The sequence below is a fragment of the Astatotilapia calliptera genome, chromosome 18 (genome assembly GCF_964374335.1).
Source record: "Astatotilapia calliptera chromosome 18, fAstCal68.1, whole genome shotgun sequence".
Taxonomy (NCBI): domain Eukaryota; kingdom Metazoa; phylum Chordata; class Actinopteri; order Cichliformes; family Cichlidae; genus Astatotilapia; species Astatotilapia calliptera.
Window position 1 is genome coordinate 26,591,555 of NC_137439.1, and position 15,028 is coordinate 26,606,582.

The 15,028-nt window shown below is 39.6% G+C and overlaps 1 protein-coding gene across 4 annotated transcripts in view; it reads left to right on the forward strand.

The window, feature by feature from the left end:
- The window catches only part of LOC113011259 (low-density lipoprotein receptor-related protein 8-like), an 82,123-nt gene that overhangs the window by 41,552 nt on the left and 25,543 nt on the right, over window positions 1-15,028 (forward strand). For all 4 annotated transcript variants that reach the window (XM_026150711.2, XM_080292760.1, XM_026150712.2 and 1 more), the window contains exons 5-7: window positions 7,070-7,459; window positions 11,234-11,356; window positions 14,167-14,289. In XM_026150711.2, coding sequence (XP_026006496.2) covers window positions 7,070-7,459; window positions 11,234-11,356; window positions 14,167-14,289 — 636 coding nt within the window. The remainder of the gene's footprint in view (window positions 1-7,069; window positions 7,460-11,233; window positions 11,357-14,166; window positions 14,290-15,028) is intronic.

Below are 15,028 nucleotides of genomic sequence, written 5' to 3' on the forward strand. Positions count from 1 at the left end.
ACTGCATCGACTTTAGATCTAATGCCTTCTTAGATGGCTTTTCATAGCACTGTCCATTGAGGCCCGGTCTAGCCTGGGCTAATCCTTCTTTCATTCTAATGTCTGTATTGATGTGGCAGTCTTAAGCCTCTCAGTAGTGACACGAGGGCAGGCAGCAGGCTGTCGCCCACCCAGGCAGAGGCCAGAATACCTCTAGAGGGAAACTCCTCTCAGTATGACCACTTAGAATAAGCTCTCTCCAGTACAAGCAGAGCACAGTGCTAGATAGCATCACAAATTAGGCCTATTAAATGCTGCTCGGGCCAGTTTATCTGATGATTGGGCCCAATGCCAACCTGAAAGATGATGTTTAAATCAAGGACACGAGGCTTTTAAATGTAACCTTGCAGCTGATCTGCTCTAGAGGTACTATCCATTGATTTTGCAGTGTTATGTCTTTAGTCCATCTCAGTGAGCTGCACAGTGATTCCAGTGTTGGGCTATACCTGATTGATGTGGAGTAACAACACTAATAGTAGTGTGATGTTCACAAAACAGTTTAACACATTCACCTTTGAGGTTTGCTTGGCAGTTTTCATTAGTAAATAGTGTTCATCCTGCTCTTATTACTGCAGGGATTCTCAATAAGGGATATTTACTTTTTTCTTAAAGTACTGCTTTACATTACTCAACTACTCCTGTGAGAAAGCAGTTCATTAGATTACGTATTGCATACTTTCACATTACTCCACAACAAGACTGAAATGCATTGTTACATATTTACAAGTTAACAATAGAAGTTTTTATTGACAACACCACAAATCCCTGTACCTAGCCTAATGAGAGCGTACATACCAGCTTTCTCTTGGTATTTAGATTTGAACACAAAGCCAACAACAAAAACCAGCCCAAAGAGACTTCAAAACGATCTCCACTGTGATTCTACTGTAGAAACAGAAAAGGAGGATTCAAGCCTGACGGCTCATCACTGCCTTTCTTACCTGTTAAAGAGCTTTGGCTGCTGGGCTGCTGTAAGAATAGACTGAGCTTTAATGTCACTCTGGATTCTTCACTAGCTTTGTGTTAGCATGCTGTTTGTGTAGATGTCTGTGAAGAGCTGAAATTGTGTTTGTAGCATAATGCAGTTGTTTATCTAGCGCAGTTTACACTTTACCATCATGCTCAAAAAAAATAAAATGCAATAAAAGTAAAAGTAATGTTCTCATCTCCACTCCACAAAAGATTATAGTCCGCTCCAACATTGTCCTCCAACTGATATCAAAACAACAAAGTCAAAACAATTTGGATGTAAAATAGATGTTTTTTGTTTTTTTTTACATATAGATTTTAATAATCACTGTATGTGTGATAACGTTCATACAAAATTTTATTCAGATTGGCCAGTTTGTTAAGGAAGAAGTATTCATAAAGACGTATATACATAAATACGCTATGACCATGATAATAAAGACAATAGAACATGCATAATATTGGAATATTAATACAGAAGATCAAGATCATTTAGTTTGTTTTACAGTTTTAGTTTTTTGTATTAAATCTGTGTCAGTCAAGACCTACTTTTTCATGACCTTTCAAAGATTTAAAAGTAAAAGTTTTTAATCAGCACTATGTATTTTCAGTTACATTTTGCTCCCAACAGCTCAGCTAGCAGGGCTGCAAATATATTTCTAAATCTCTCAGTGCACATGCGATAATTGGATATTTTAAACGATAAATTGAAGATTTGAAACCCCTTCAGCACCACTGAGCATCCAAAGTTAAACAGATTCACCAAGTGCAAACAAATTCTGCTACCATCACTGATCATATAAGACTTTCGGAGCCGATTAAGCGGATTCTGAACAAAACCAAAATGTGTTTAGGTGCTGCTTTAGAGCTGTTCTTACACTGTTTGAGTGCCCAAAATCCCCTTTCACCAGGTCCAGGATCTTTATTTCTCATAATTAGTTATTATTAATCTCTGGCTCTCTTCCACTGCTTGTCTTTTGTTCTGTCTCACTTCCCTCACCCCCAACCAGGCAGATAGCTCGCTCTCACTGACCCTGGTTTGCTGGAGGTTTCTTCCTGTTAATAGAGAGATCTTCCTTCCCATTGTCGCCAAGTGCTTGCTCATCAGGGGTCGTCTGATTGTTGGCGTCTGATTGAACTGAATTGGATCGAATTTAAACAATTGCTGTTAGTTTATTGAGTTCATCTATTTTGCGCGACAACCACAGGGGCTAAGCCACATAGCCTGCTAAACTTACCTAGCTAAGCACCTGATGTGAAGCTTACTTAACCTGACTCTTAACGGTTTACGTTTAAAGGCTCTGGTTTCTGTTTAGACTGCATTATTATTGAATTATTGACACGAACCTACATGGACTAACTGGTGAATCATTTAATAGAAACTTAGTGAGCTGGGATACTGCAGCCCTGTCTGGACCCCACTGGGAGAAAATTTAAAATAGCTCATTCTAGTACTCACATATCAACTCATATTAACTTCACTGCACTTGTAGCATCCTATTTGGTTGTCCAAAAGGTTCACAAAGAAAGTATTAATCACATGGAGCTGCATCTAATAGTGTGATCAAATATCTGAAAAGCAGAGAGCATGTGAGGTTTGTCTTGTGCCACACTATGACTCGGAAAATAGATGCTTTGAGGGGCAAACTCACATTTGATTGGATATTCTGTGTAAGTTGTGAGAAATACTTTCGACACAAACTTCCATTTTGTGATTGTTATGTTATACTTTTGAGCATGCTCACAAGGAACACGCTTCTTCTTTTCCAACTCTTGTATTTACTGAGCTATAAGCAGGCAAATTGTACCTCCAAAACAGACTAAGCTGGAACCTCCTCAGTCAGCTCCCGCATGTTCCGCTATTAGTAGAAATTTACGAAGTGCATAGCGTGCCGCTGACTGGAAAAAGTAAATCTTGCAGAGGCATCCTACTAATTGAGTCATCCACATGCTGAATTATGTATTAAGTAGAATCTAGCCCTCACCAGAGAAAGCTTTCCCTGATCAACATTACATTAAGCAGTAACTCTGGAGAGGCTCCGCAAGAAAGCTGGACTGTAGCCTCAACTCTCAGCATGTGAAGATTTATGTGCATTTACTCCCCAAGCATTTTTCTGAGTATGTCTGTCAACTGGGATCTACTGCAAGGCACTGGAACCAGTCTGGAGTTCTGTGTTTTCATCTTCTGTGTGTTTGCAGTTGTGCTAAATGTCAGCTTGGGTAGCCTGCCTGGTGCATGAATATGATTTTTTTTTATTTTACCGTTATCTTTCCGCTTGATGTCTTTATTTAAATTCAACATTTCTTGGACAGTATGAAGCAAACAGACAAATCCTGCATTCCTCACAGCCGTCTCACTGTCCCTGGAGTGAAACTGAACTGGGTAACACTGAGATAAAGCCTTCACAAAAGACCATTTAACACATCTAAAGGGGCTTGTACTGACAAAGTTTCTTCACAATTACGTTCTGCTAATCGGAATCTAGACAGGTTTTCAATTTGGCCAAACGGCGGCTATTTTGTCTCGTATCAGTGCTCATTGTGTGTCTCTTTTGTCCTCACCTATTGGCCCTCAGTCAACCTACGTTTTCAGGCAGTAACGATAACACGGACACTTTGACTCCCATCTTGTACCCTATATCATGTCCTGATTGTTTCTCCGGATGAGAGGGTTGCCCCGTCGTTGTTAAAACTGTGGTTGTTCAGTTATTATGTGTGTGGCATTACAGGAAAGGGCAGTCACTGAGATATTTCCCTGGTGAGCCACTGTGACCCATGTGAACTAGCCAGCAGTGTGAGTTTGTGTATGTGTGTGTCTTTGAGTCACCTTGCTGCAGTGAACCTTAATTCTCTAAGCAGAGCTGACAGGTTTGAGTCATCTCTTAAGTTTAAAGTTATGAATATCTATGAGAAAGCTAAGAGGACATTAAGCTGTATAGAAAGTGATGGACACGGTCACAGGTATTTGTGTGTCAACAGATAAAAATATATAAAGCTTTTGCATGCTAACATAAAACCTGGAAGACTTTATTCTCATCTCTTTTCTTATTTTTTCCCTTTTTTTCCCCTCTTTTCCTACACTCAAAATAATTTCCTTACCTTTCACACTTCATTTCACCTTTTTCCTCCAACACACTCAGACTCATCTCACACACACTTACACGCATGCACGCACACACACACATGCGGTCCACACTTATCAGTTGTAATGCTAACGTGAGTAGAGCGACCAGTCATTTCTTCCCACTACATCTGAGCCGTTGGTTGCCGCTGGCAACAATCTCCCATCATCAAAGCTGCCAGAAGAAGTTAAGTGGGTTATGCTGCCAGCCTCTGACTACCAGAATGGTAGTCAGAGGAAAGCTTCTCCCAGCAAAGGAATTAAAAAGTAGTGGTAGCATGTAGCTGAGTGCCACCAGTATAGTATAAAGTCCTCAGTGACTTGATGACTCCGAAACAATAAAAAATAAAAACAAAAAATCTCAGTCTGATAGAACAGGATACGTTTAGACCTCAAAGGGTTCAGGGACATTTCACCCCCAAATCAAACGTATATATATTTTGTCTCTGGCCTGTAGTGCTGTTTATCCATCTAAATTGTTTTGGTGTGAGTTTGTACACTTTTGGAGATATAGTCTGTAAATGTGTTTGCTTTCCCTTCAATGTAATAGAGCAAAATCAAACATGCTTTGTAGTACTAAAGTGAGGTAAACATATCTGCATCACTCAGCAGTGATGCCTCTTTCAAGAAGCGTCTGACCCGGGTGCTTAAAAAAGAGAGCAATTTCACTGAAATGCACCCAAAACGGTGCCACTGTTCATCTATGCGTAACAAGAACGTCGTGTTTGTGTCAAGTAAACAAAAAAGGCTAGTGTGCTCCCACTGCTGGTTCCAAGCCTAGCTAAATGGGAGGGTTGCATCATAGAGGGAGTCTGGTATAAAACTCTATGCCAAGCCAATATTTTATTGTTAGCCTCATCAATGCCTCAATATTCTAATTAGGAGAACAAAACAATTCAACTTGCAAAAAAGCTGAGATAAAGCTCCTTGAAGTGAATGCAGTTAATATTGTATACCTGGAGGCACCACTTTGACAGCATTGTCAAAGGACAGTTCTATTTATTTTGCTCTAATGTAGCAGAGCAGGTCATCCACCAATCTGGATCCATCCCTGGCTGCCCCAGTCCACCTGCCAAAGTATCGTTGGGCAAGATATTAAACTCTGAAATGTCCTGACACCCGATGGATCTATTTGGTGTATTGATCCTGTTTGTGTGTGTGTGTGTGTGTGTGTGTGTGTGTGTGTGTAGAAAGCATTTTGAGTGCTATAGTTGAGTAGAAATGTGCTATAAGTACTAGTTGTACTTGGCCTGTCATTTAAATGACCTTACCATGAGATGTATAACCAAACAAAATGCTGCAAATTCATTTTTTAATGATCTTTTCTGCTTTTACTTGTATAAAAAGAAAATCGTATAATAAATCTTACTAAACATCCACTGGGTGAAGTGCTTGTTCCCTCTGTGATTTATTTATCATTTAAAACCCACTGCCTTGTACAACATCATCAGCAGATGGTCTGTGGGCTCAAAGTTGCTCAGAAATCTTGAAATTCTGTCCCAACTGGAATTCAACCAGGGCACTGATGTAAAGTGCTAATGGCCTTCCCCCTGTGTAATAACGCACTTGTTCATTGAATCTCTTTAATTATTTAGTGCCAAATTAGTATAGAGTGTGGGCAGAGGCATACCGGGGAAAGCAGACACATGAGAATCAGATGCAGAGTCTTTAATATTAATAACTATAAACCCTGTCGCTGAACTGAATCCATGACACTTATGTTCACATCAGTTGCTTTTTCCCAAGCTTCTGAGGCAGTCGTGTTCATATCAGTGAATTAATTAACAGTGATGTTAGCAGAGAAAAGAAGAGATAGTAATTGTAACATATGGTGTGATTACGTAGGATAGTAAGTAAGACACTGTCTTGCATCCAGTGTTTTTGCTAGCTTAAGATGTGTTCACCCAGTTTAACTGAGAAGCAGTGGTTTCATGATGTTTCATGATGTATATTAAGATGTTTAATTTCTGCTCTTTTATGCTATAAGCTTCTTTTCATGCTGTTTTATTGCATTGTTTAACTGTTCAGCTGATCACTACCTTTCACAGCAGTGATACTTTTGATGCAGAAATGCTGCAGTTTAATCTGAAGCTATTTAAAAACTTCCCCCTGCTTTGATCAGTAATAGTTTAAAATAGCATGTATGCTTGATACTCAAAAAATACACGGTGTCTGCTGCAGGTCAGTGACAATATGCTACAGCTTTACAATTTGCTGATTCTGTGTAAAATGTAGCAAAACAGCAATCCTTTCCAGTAACCAGCTGCAGCAGCCAAAGGCACTGGCGTTAAAGCTGAACTCCCTGTGGTTTGTGTAAATATCAAATCCTTCCTCTCCCCGTGCTGGCCTCTGAGCACCTATGGGCGAACAGCGGGTTCCCTGGCTTTCTTCGCATCCAGAGTGCTTTCAGTTAGACATGACTAGATACAGAAAAAATACCCTGGAAAAGGTAGGAGAGAAAGCCTCTCACCATTTTCCTAATCACCGTTATCCTTCCCAGCTTTCTCTTTGTCTCTGTTATGTTATTGACTTTTAGCCAGTCTGGGAAACTATTTCTGTGTCTGTGCCCATCTGCTTGAAATGACTTTAAGCCAATAAGTCTTCGGTCTTACTTGCTCTCAATGCTCTGCAGCTGTAGCAAGACCTGAAACTTTTATATTTACTTATTTGACTAAAAGTGTACAGTTCTCTGGTTATGAAAGCATTGCATTTTAGTGTAGTTTTATGTTTATATGTAGTGTAGTGTAGTTTATATTAAAAGAAACGGCCTTCAAACAGATTCCTCAGATTTCCTTTTCAGCAGCTAGAGAAGACAGGGTAACGGTTTCTGCTGCACAAACTGCAATCTGATAATAAATGCTACACCGTCCCTGCTTCACTGTCATGAGAACCAAGCGTGCAGTCCCTCGTGTGAGTTTTGCTGTCTCTGTTGGTCCTCAGATGCCAAGGCCTGTCCCAGCGGTGAGTTCATGTGTGCCAACCGCAAATGTTTAGCCACCGTCTACGTGTGCGATGGTGATGATGACTGCGGCGATGGCAGCGATGAGCTGAAGTGCACCTCCCCTCTGACTTGTGGGCCCAACCACCTCCGCTGTAACACCTCCGAGTGCGTGCCGCTCATGTGGAGCTGTGACGGCGACCCCGACTGCTCCGACAGTTCAGACGAGGGGCCTGAGCGCTGCGGAGGTGATGGAGCCCCATACCTGCCCAACCGCAGAGCTAACTGCACCAGTGGGGAGTTTCGCTGTGCCAATGGCGAGTGTGTGCGACTGACCTGGAAGTGCGATGGAGATCCTGACTGCAAAGACAAATCTGATGAGTCAGACTGCCGTGAGTGTCTTGTTCTGCTTCCTTTCTTTCTATGTGTTTGCTTGTCTCCCAACAACTGTAATCTCCTACATATGTAACCTTTTTCTCTTTTTAATGTTGCAGTAGCTTATATATGTTCTCTGCTGCGTATAACTATGTCGATTCAAGGCTGTCTTCTCAGCTTACAGTGATAACAGAAAACGCTGCACTGTCTGAAAGTCTTTTGGCACATATAAAATATGTAGCAAGGTTGAGAGAGATTACATGTAAGCGTGAAAGGAATAAACTACGTATAACATCCCAGCTAGCATACAGAAATGCTTATGTGCGCCTTTGATGTTCACTGTTAAACCCACAATGCAATATACATTCATATTCATAGTTTGTTAATTACAGATAATTAAGGAGAAAAAAGAGCTACATCTATTGCAGAAATATAAGCATGCAAAATGGAAGCATATTTTGCGCTTATTCTCAGATGAGAAGTGACATAATAGTGCTGAATTCCAGATGAAAGTTGGAGATAGTGGCCGAACCCCTGGAGTGCAGAATCTGGTGGTGAAGCAGAGTTAGCAGATGGCTGATGGAGACATTAGTTGAGACACGTTGGAGAACCCGGATGAGATCGAGCGCCAAGAGATGGGGAGAGTGAGAGATGAGAGTGAATTAAAAAACAGGGCCTAGCAGCTGATTGGCTTGGAGAACACATGCAGGAAGACCACTGGACAAGAGCAGCCACATTAAATTTGATAATGTGAATGTCCCATGCTGTGTAACATAGAGGAATAGACACTCAAAAGGTCTAATTCAAAAAGTGTTCATGCAGAAATCTCTCTTTCAGAATCACATGTTTACATAAATAACGGCCACTTATAATCAGCCGTCATCTTCAAAGCAACTTTGAAGACTGACTCCATCTTATTGCTGTCTTGCTGGATCAAGACAGTAATAAGATGGAGTCAATCTGCTATCAGTTTGTGATTGAATAGGGTCAAGTTGGCAATTACATACAATCTGTGTGGGATAAATTGCAAATCTGCTGCCGTCTGTTCCAGATCTGTTGTCATCTTATACACAGAAATTCACTTTAGCTACTTACATGTGTCAGTCTAGCCAGAAACTCATAGATTAGTGAATTCAGTAATTCTTATGTTTCTAGCAAGTTTTTCACAGATTTTTTAAATATTTGTGTTTTCTGGGTTTTTTTGACAAGTTTTACATATTTTAATAAGCAGCCTGTTTCTCTACTAGTTTTCACCAATTCAAAGGCCAAAACAGAAGAAGAAACAAAGTTAATTTTGCACACAGTTGGGATTGTACCTCAGGCTTAAATACTTAGCATATCAAAACCGCATTCATTACAAATGCTTTCATCCTTGTTGGATGAAACATGTCCCATTTATGCATGTCTTTTCAATAATTGTAGTAAGTTTCTTATCTTGGGACTGACAGTTTAGTCGGTCCTTGTCCTGCACCTGCTTCCTTCCTTTTCCATTAACCTTGATGTCAACCTTTTTCTGCTTTCTGTAGAAAAAGGAAACCTGGCGGTCATCAGGTCACTGGCTGTTTCACAGCTCATGCAGCATCCACCTCAGTTACTGCAGCCCAAATCTTACTTGTGTCCAGCTGTTGTCGCTTCAAAGTAAAGAAAATTGAAAGCAGTACTTTTTCTGTCTTCTTTCCCAAACATGATTGCTTCGCTTTATTTTCTCATGAAATTATTCTTTTTTTGCTTTAGGCTTTTGTACTTTCACAGCTTTAACTTCAGACGTTTCACTCCATGATACATCTCAAGGTGCATTTGCTAGCTAATAAAGAAATAAGGGCATTCCAGTTTGCAGAAAACAGAAAGCACATACCGAGCAATTTTAAATGACTCTGATTCACTAACATACTCCTGCTGGTATAGTTAATGATGATGAATCCAGCAGTAATATTGAATGTGGACCTATCTGGGGTACACGGTAATAGCATTTCTACACCCACATTAGTGAATGAGACACAATCTGAGAGAGCGGTGAGGAACTCTAAAAACCCATTAAAACATAAAATAACTCAGAACAAGCATGATGTTTCCACTTCGGGAAATTGTAATTGCCAGCCTCTACCCATTTCTTGATTTCTTGAATTACCTCATTTTATGTTAATACACAATATTAAAGTATATAGGTTTATTGTATACTATTAAATCAGTGGTAAAGCAGTGCTATACATTACAAAATAATACTACATTATCAAAGTCTGTATAAGCAGAAGTATTTTATCCAGCTTAAGGCAACCGTTAGAATCTTGGGTACAACTGCAGCCTTTCCAATTGCTATTCAGTTTTCATATATATTCTCAGAGGTTATGGATGGATTTGATTATTTTTTAAGTTTGGTTGATTCTGAATAAACTCTAGTAGTTTTGCAAATATTCTATTCACTAGGTGGGCACTTTTTATTAAACATGTTGCACGTCTTCAGATGAATCCAGAAACTGTGAAGTTGTTAAATTAACGTTATATTTTGTTTTTGTTTATTTGCTTTGAGATGGTGGAATAGATAATCTTCAACAGCAATATTTCTTCTCTCCTCTGAGGTGACGCTCTATCATTTAGCAGATTTCTTCTCTGCTGGGAGTTGATATTGAGTTTTTTCCTCCTAAATGTGTCAGGTAAAGAATGTGTTTCTGTTGATAAACACTGTGTGAAGATGGGGCCTTGTGATAAGACAGGTTTTCCTATTAGCTGGTCATGGATGGGGGAGCCCTGAAGCTCCTGTCTCACTAAGCCAGAGTGTGAAGCCCAGATAGTCCCACTATTCATTATCAAGATGTGCGGTGCACACATCAAACGCACAGCTCTCACTCTGTGGTCTGTCATATAAGCTGCACTTACAGGAGATTGATGTTTTATTAGCCAACAGAATATCTGCATTAGAGGGGAGGAAGGCTGGGGGTGGTTAGGGACACAACCTCATCTTTGTCCACAAGTTCCCGTGCTACACATTTAAACTCATATGTTCACCACCTTTGGTGTATTCGCACACCCTTATGTCTGTACGAGGATTTCTTTGCCTAAAAAATGGAATTTTCTTCCAGCTTGTCAGCAGAGGACAAATGCTCCTGCTGTGATTCATCAGTTTTACACTGTTGCTTCTGCTCTCTTATGAATATACATGCACATGTATCTATACCAGTATGCACCACCAGTTTATTGCTCACTCAAATCTCTAGATTTGCCTGAGAGATGCACAGAAACATGGATGATCATATCTATGTGCATACATGTCTGGACATGCGTGTCCAGACTACAGCATCCCTGGCTCCATTAGGCTCGTTGTGTCCTGTTTCTTCTTGTGATAACACTTAATCATATCCCTCTGTCACATATATTGCTTTTTAGTGCGGTTTAGAGGGAGTTATATGAGCATACCGGGCACTGTTGATGAAAAGCTTGTCTGTGCTTGGGATATTAATAAAATTTGGTGTGGCTTCTTGGAGCCTCCATCTTTGTGTTACTATATTGAAAATCATTCATCACACGCCCTCAGGTTGACTGTCTCTGTCCTCGGCAGTGCCTTACACACACTGTGAATTAATAGAAGTGCAGTATATGCCATTTCTCAATATTTTTCAGTGTTTCAAGAAAAGTTTTTAAAGCAATTCCTCTTCTTTATGGGACACAAATGTGGAGAGAAACCGAGTGATTAAAATGCCACAGCTGGTCTTGGATTGGATTCGACCACATGATTTTATGCTCCTCTTGAAGTCATTAAAATCAAATTTAAAATTTCGATCTCTTGCCTGTTACAGCTCTGTTGACGTGTCGTCCTGATGAATTCCAGTGCGGTGATGGTTCCTGCATACACGGCACCAAGCAGTGTAACAAGGTCCACGACTGTCCTGACCACAGCGATGAATCTGGATGCGTTAACGGTGGGTTCACCTGTCACTGTGTTTGGCAGTGAGTGTCTGTCCTCCTCCATGTCTGCTCCTCCGTCTTCTTCCCTCATGCATCTGTCTCAGTCTCTGCCTTTTGCACGTCTGCCTATGTGAAATACCTTTCAACACGAGCAGTTTTATAAGCCCACCAGGATTTTTTTTGGCTAAAAGACCTGCAATATTTGTGTAGTTTTACTGAGTCAAGACTTGCTTCTACTGTAAATTATTTATTCTGTAATAATGCTGTAAATATTTTTCACCTCATTCTCAAGTATCTTTAGTAATCTGATTACATTGAAGCCAGTGAAGCCTGAATCACAGCCAATAGTCTAATCCTTAAGAATCACAACTATTAATGTCATATAAAAGTACTTTTTAAAAAATAAATTTTGTTCAAAAAAGTCCAATTCAAAGATGATTAGAAAGATGGACATGTGGACTACAGTTTGGCATTAGCTTTTGTGCTAACGCTGTGCTTTGCTTTGATAAGTTAACTTGACTGACTTTCCTGATTAAACAGTCAGATAGACACTGGGCAGACAGAGGCAGGTGAAACTTTATAAAACTCACTCCTAGAAACATCAGAACCCTTCAAAAACAAAGACTGACACTCTAAACATCCCCTTAAAAGGCACAATGTTTATACAGACATGTAAACTATTTGGACTGATTTCATGAGACTCCTGCTTGCATAAATAAGATTTACAAAAATGAACACAAAAGCAAATTAAACGTATTTCACCAGAATGCTATTGAACTATTTACAGTATTTTTATAGAGGGAAAGTAACGGAGGTGGGGTAAGGGTTAGGGCTGGGAAACAAGTGGCAGAATGAGGAGGGAGTGGGTAAGGTAGGAAGGGGGAAAGGTGGTAAGGATTTAGGATGAAACCTAACCCATTCTTTTTTGCCCCTCTTTAATTGTGCCATCTTTTCAGTTTCTCAGACATTGTCTCCCTGCATTGTCCTTTACCTTGTCTTCACCCTTTATTGTTATCTGTTCTTTATCCTCCTTTCTTTGATTGTCTTTGCCCTCTTCTTCTGACTCTTTGTAAATGTAGAAAAGGAAACACTATAAATTACATTCTACTAAACTGCAAAACAGTCTGAAACAAGCTGTTAGGATCAAACATGGTTTATTGTGACGTAAAATGAGGGCGCATACCTGAAGCTGCTTGTTGAGGATTTTGAGCTTCTCTTCTCTGTCCTTTGCTGCTGCTGCCTTCTTTCTTCAGTTTCTTTCTTATTGTTGATTTCATTTTACAGCTTTTGCACTCCCCCCCTCCCCTATACTTTTATAATAAAATTCACTGGATCATAACACTTTCCATCCTGGAACTTCCTGTTTCTAGACCAGTCTGTATCTATTATTAAAACGCTATCCTTTGTCATTTTTTGAAGGCTATAGTGGTGAAATAAGTAAAAATGTAATTCTTCGTAAATCTTATGCTTAGTCTGGATCAAATGAGGCTGCTGTTAATTTTTACAGTCCAAATTGGCATTGTTATAAGGCTGTTATTTACTCATTAATAAAAAGTTTTGATGGGGTGAAATTAAAAAAGTAAAATTTTGCCCCTCAGCAATAAAAAAGCTGGTGTCCACCCAAGTTTGTGAGCACGATCATTGAAGAACAAGGCGGTCGCCAGTATTTTACATTTCATGGACTGGTGAGGGGAGCATGTTAGAGATTATTTTCCCCCCAAATGTTTTAAACCTAGAGTAACAAATCTGTTTTAGAAATATTTGTCAAAAAAATGTAACAAGTAAAAATATAAATAACCCCTCCCCCCAAATACTCAGATACAGAAGTACAGTTGCAGAAAAATTCAAAAAGCACTTCTCACATCTCCGGCTTTAAGCCATAATCATAAACATTTAAACAAAGTCTTAAAATAATTCACTTCATATGTAATGAATACAGATCTAATTTATAGACATACACTAATACAATTAGCATGTTTTCCTAGCTTGCCATACTTATGGAACCAACCATAAGTGGGGATTTGAGGAACTGCAGTTTTTGGTACTTCCACTTTTTCTTCATTTTTCAGCCCTCCAGGTCACTGTTTGCTCACAGCACATCAACTTTTACTCACTTTTCTATTTCATTTTTTTCCTTCATTTCACTATGAAGTCCATTCCAAGTTGTTCCTTTCCATATCAGACTTCTGTGACTGGCTTCAAATTTTGGAGATGAGCTAAGAGCAAATTTCCTCTGGCCTTGTAACCTTGAACTCTGCACATAAATCATTCTGACTAGAAAACAGAGAACAACACAGTGAGGAAAGGTACAGTATTTGGCTATTCAGCAGCTTTTCCTCCATATGCAGACCACAGTGTGAAAAATTGGCTGTCATTTCATGGAAAGAAATATCCTTCAAAGAAACTTGCATGAGTATGAATCATTTGCTATAATGGCAGCTGGTGTTACATTGTGTGGATCCAACCCAGTGCTTATTGTGGACGAATTTCTTTACCGCTCCCTCATTTGACTGTGTTGCATAATTTAAAAACGTAGTGCAAAATTAAACTGCAGGAAATTAAACTCTGGCACTGTGAAACAGGACCAAATTTAAAATGTAGGTATTATAATATTTTTTTTTAAACTTTTTTTATGTGGGGCATAATATGAATATTTGCTGCGTCTGGTTTCAAATGAGTCTTCAGTAATTCAGCGACTGGAAATATTTAATTTGACTTCACACTTGTTGATGCACAAGGCTCTGAATGAGTATGCAAATGAAATAAAGTTTCATGAAGTGTCTAGTGTGGATTGTGATCTGTTTTTGGTTTTTTCCTGTTCCAGCCACGAAATGTGAAGGACCCCTCAAGTTTCTATGTAAGAATGGAGAATGTATTGACAGCTCCAAGGTGTGTGACTCAGTGAAGGACTGCAAGGACCGATCAGACGAGCCCAAAAAAGAATGCGGTAAGATGGCTACGACGAGCTTGCTTAGAAAAATTGAATTTATTACTTCTCTCTGCTTGAATATGAAATGGTTTTCTTTGATTACTAGCAGTATCAAATGAGGGAACATTCAGCTCCCAAAATAACAGAGCTGTCTGTTACCGTTTGTGTGCCATCGTTTGAGCCCCGTGCAGTGACAGAGCATGTACATATCTGTTGTAAATGGATTCAAGCAGTTAATCTAGCTGCATAATCATGTTTGCCATAACAAAGTGCAACTACCTCCCTCCTATTACCTTGCATTTCAAAGCATGCAGAGGCACAGTCAAATTAGAGGCAGCCTTCGATGATCAGAACAAGAGCCTGCATGTACTAATTACCATCAAACTGCAGAAAGTCCATCTGCTTTATGGTAATCTCTCTTCCTTTCTCTACCTTCATCTCTTAACCAAAGGTGTAATTGCAATGAATAAATAAAAAGCAGTGTTTGGAGAGGTAGGGATTGGAAGTGCTGATACAGTCTGATTTTACCTCCTGGGCCACTGTCTTGCGTATGTTTTAAGTTAATCTCAAAAGACAAAAGAGTATAAAAACGAGTCATGAAATGTCTTGGTTGGTTTTGTTGCTTAACGATACAGTAACACAATCTCTGGTCAAATAAATACAAATTTTCTTTGTGACATACAACACATAGTGAACATGCAGTGAAATGCTTGTGTCCTGAACTGCAGACAGGCTGCAGACGTGGCCGCGCCACTCT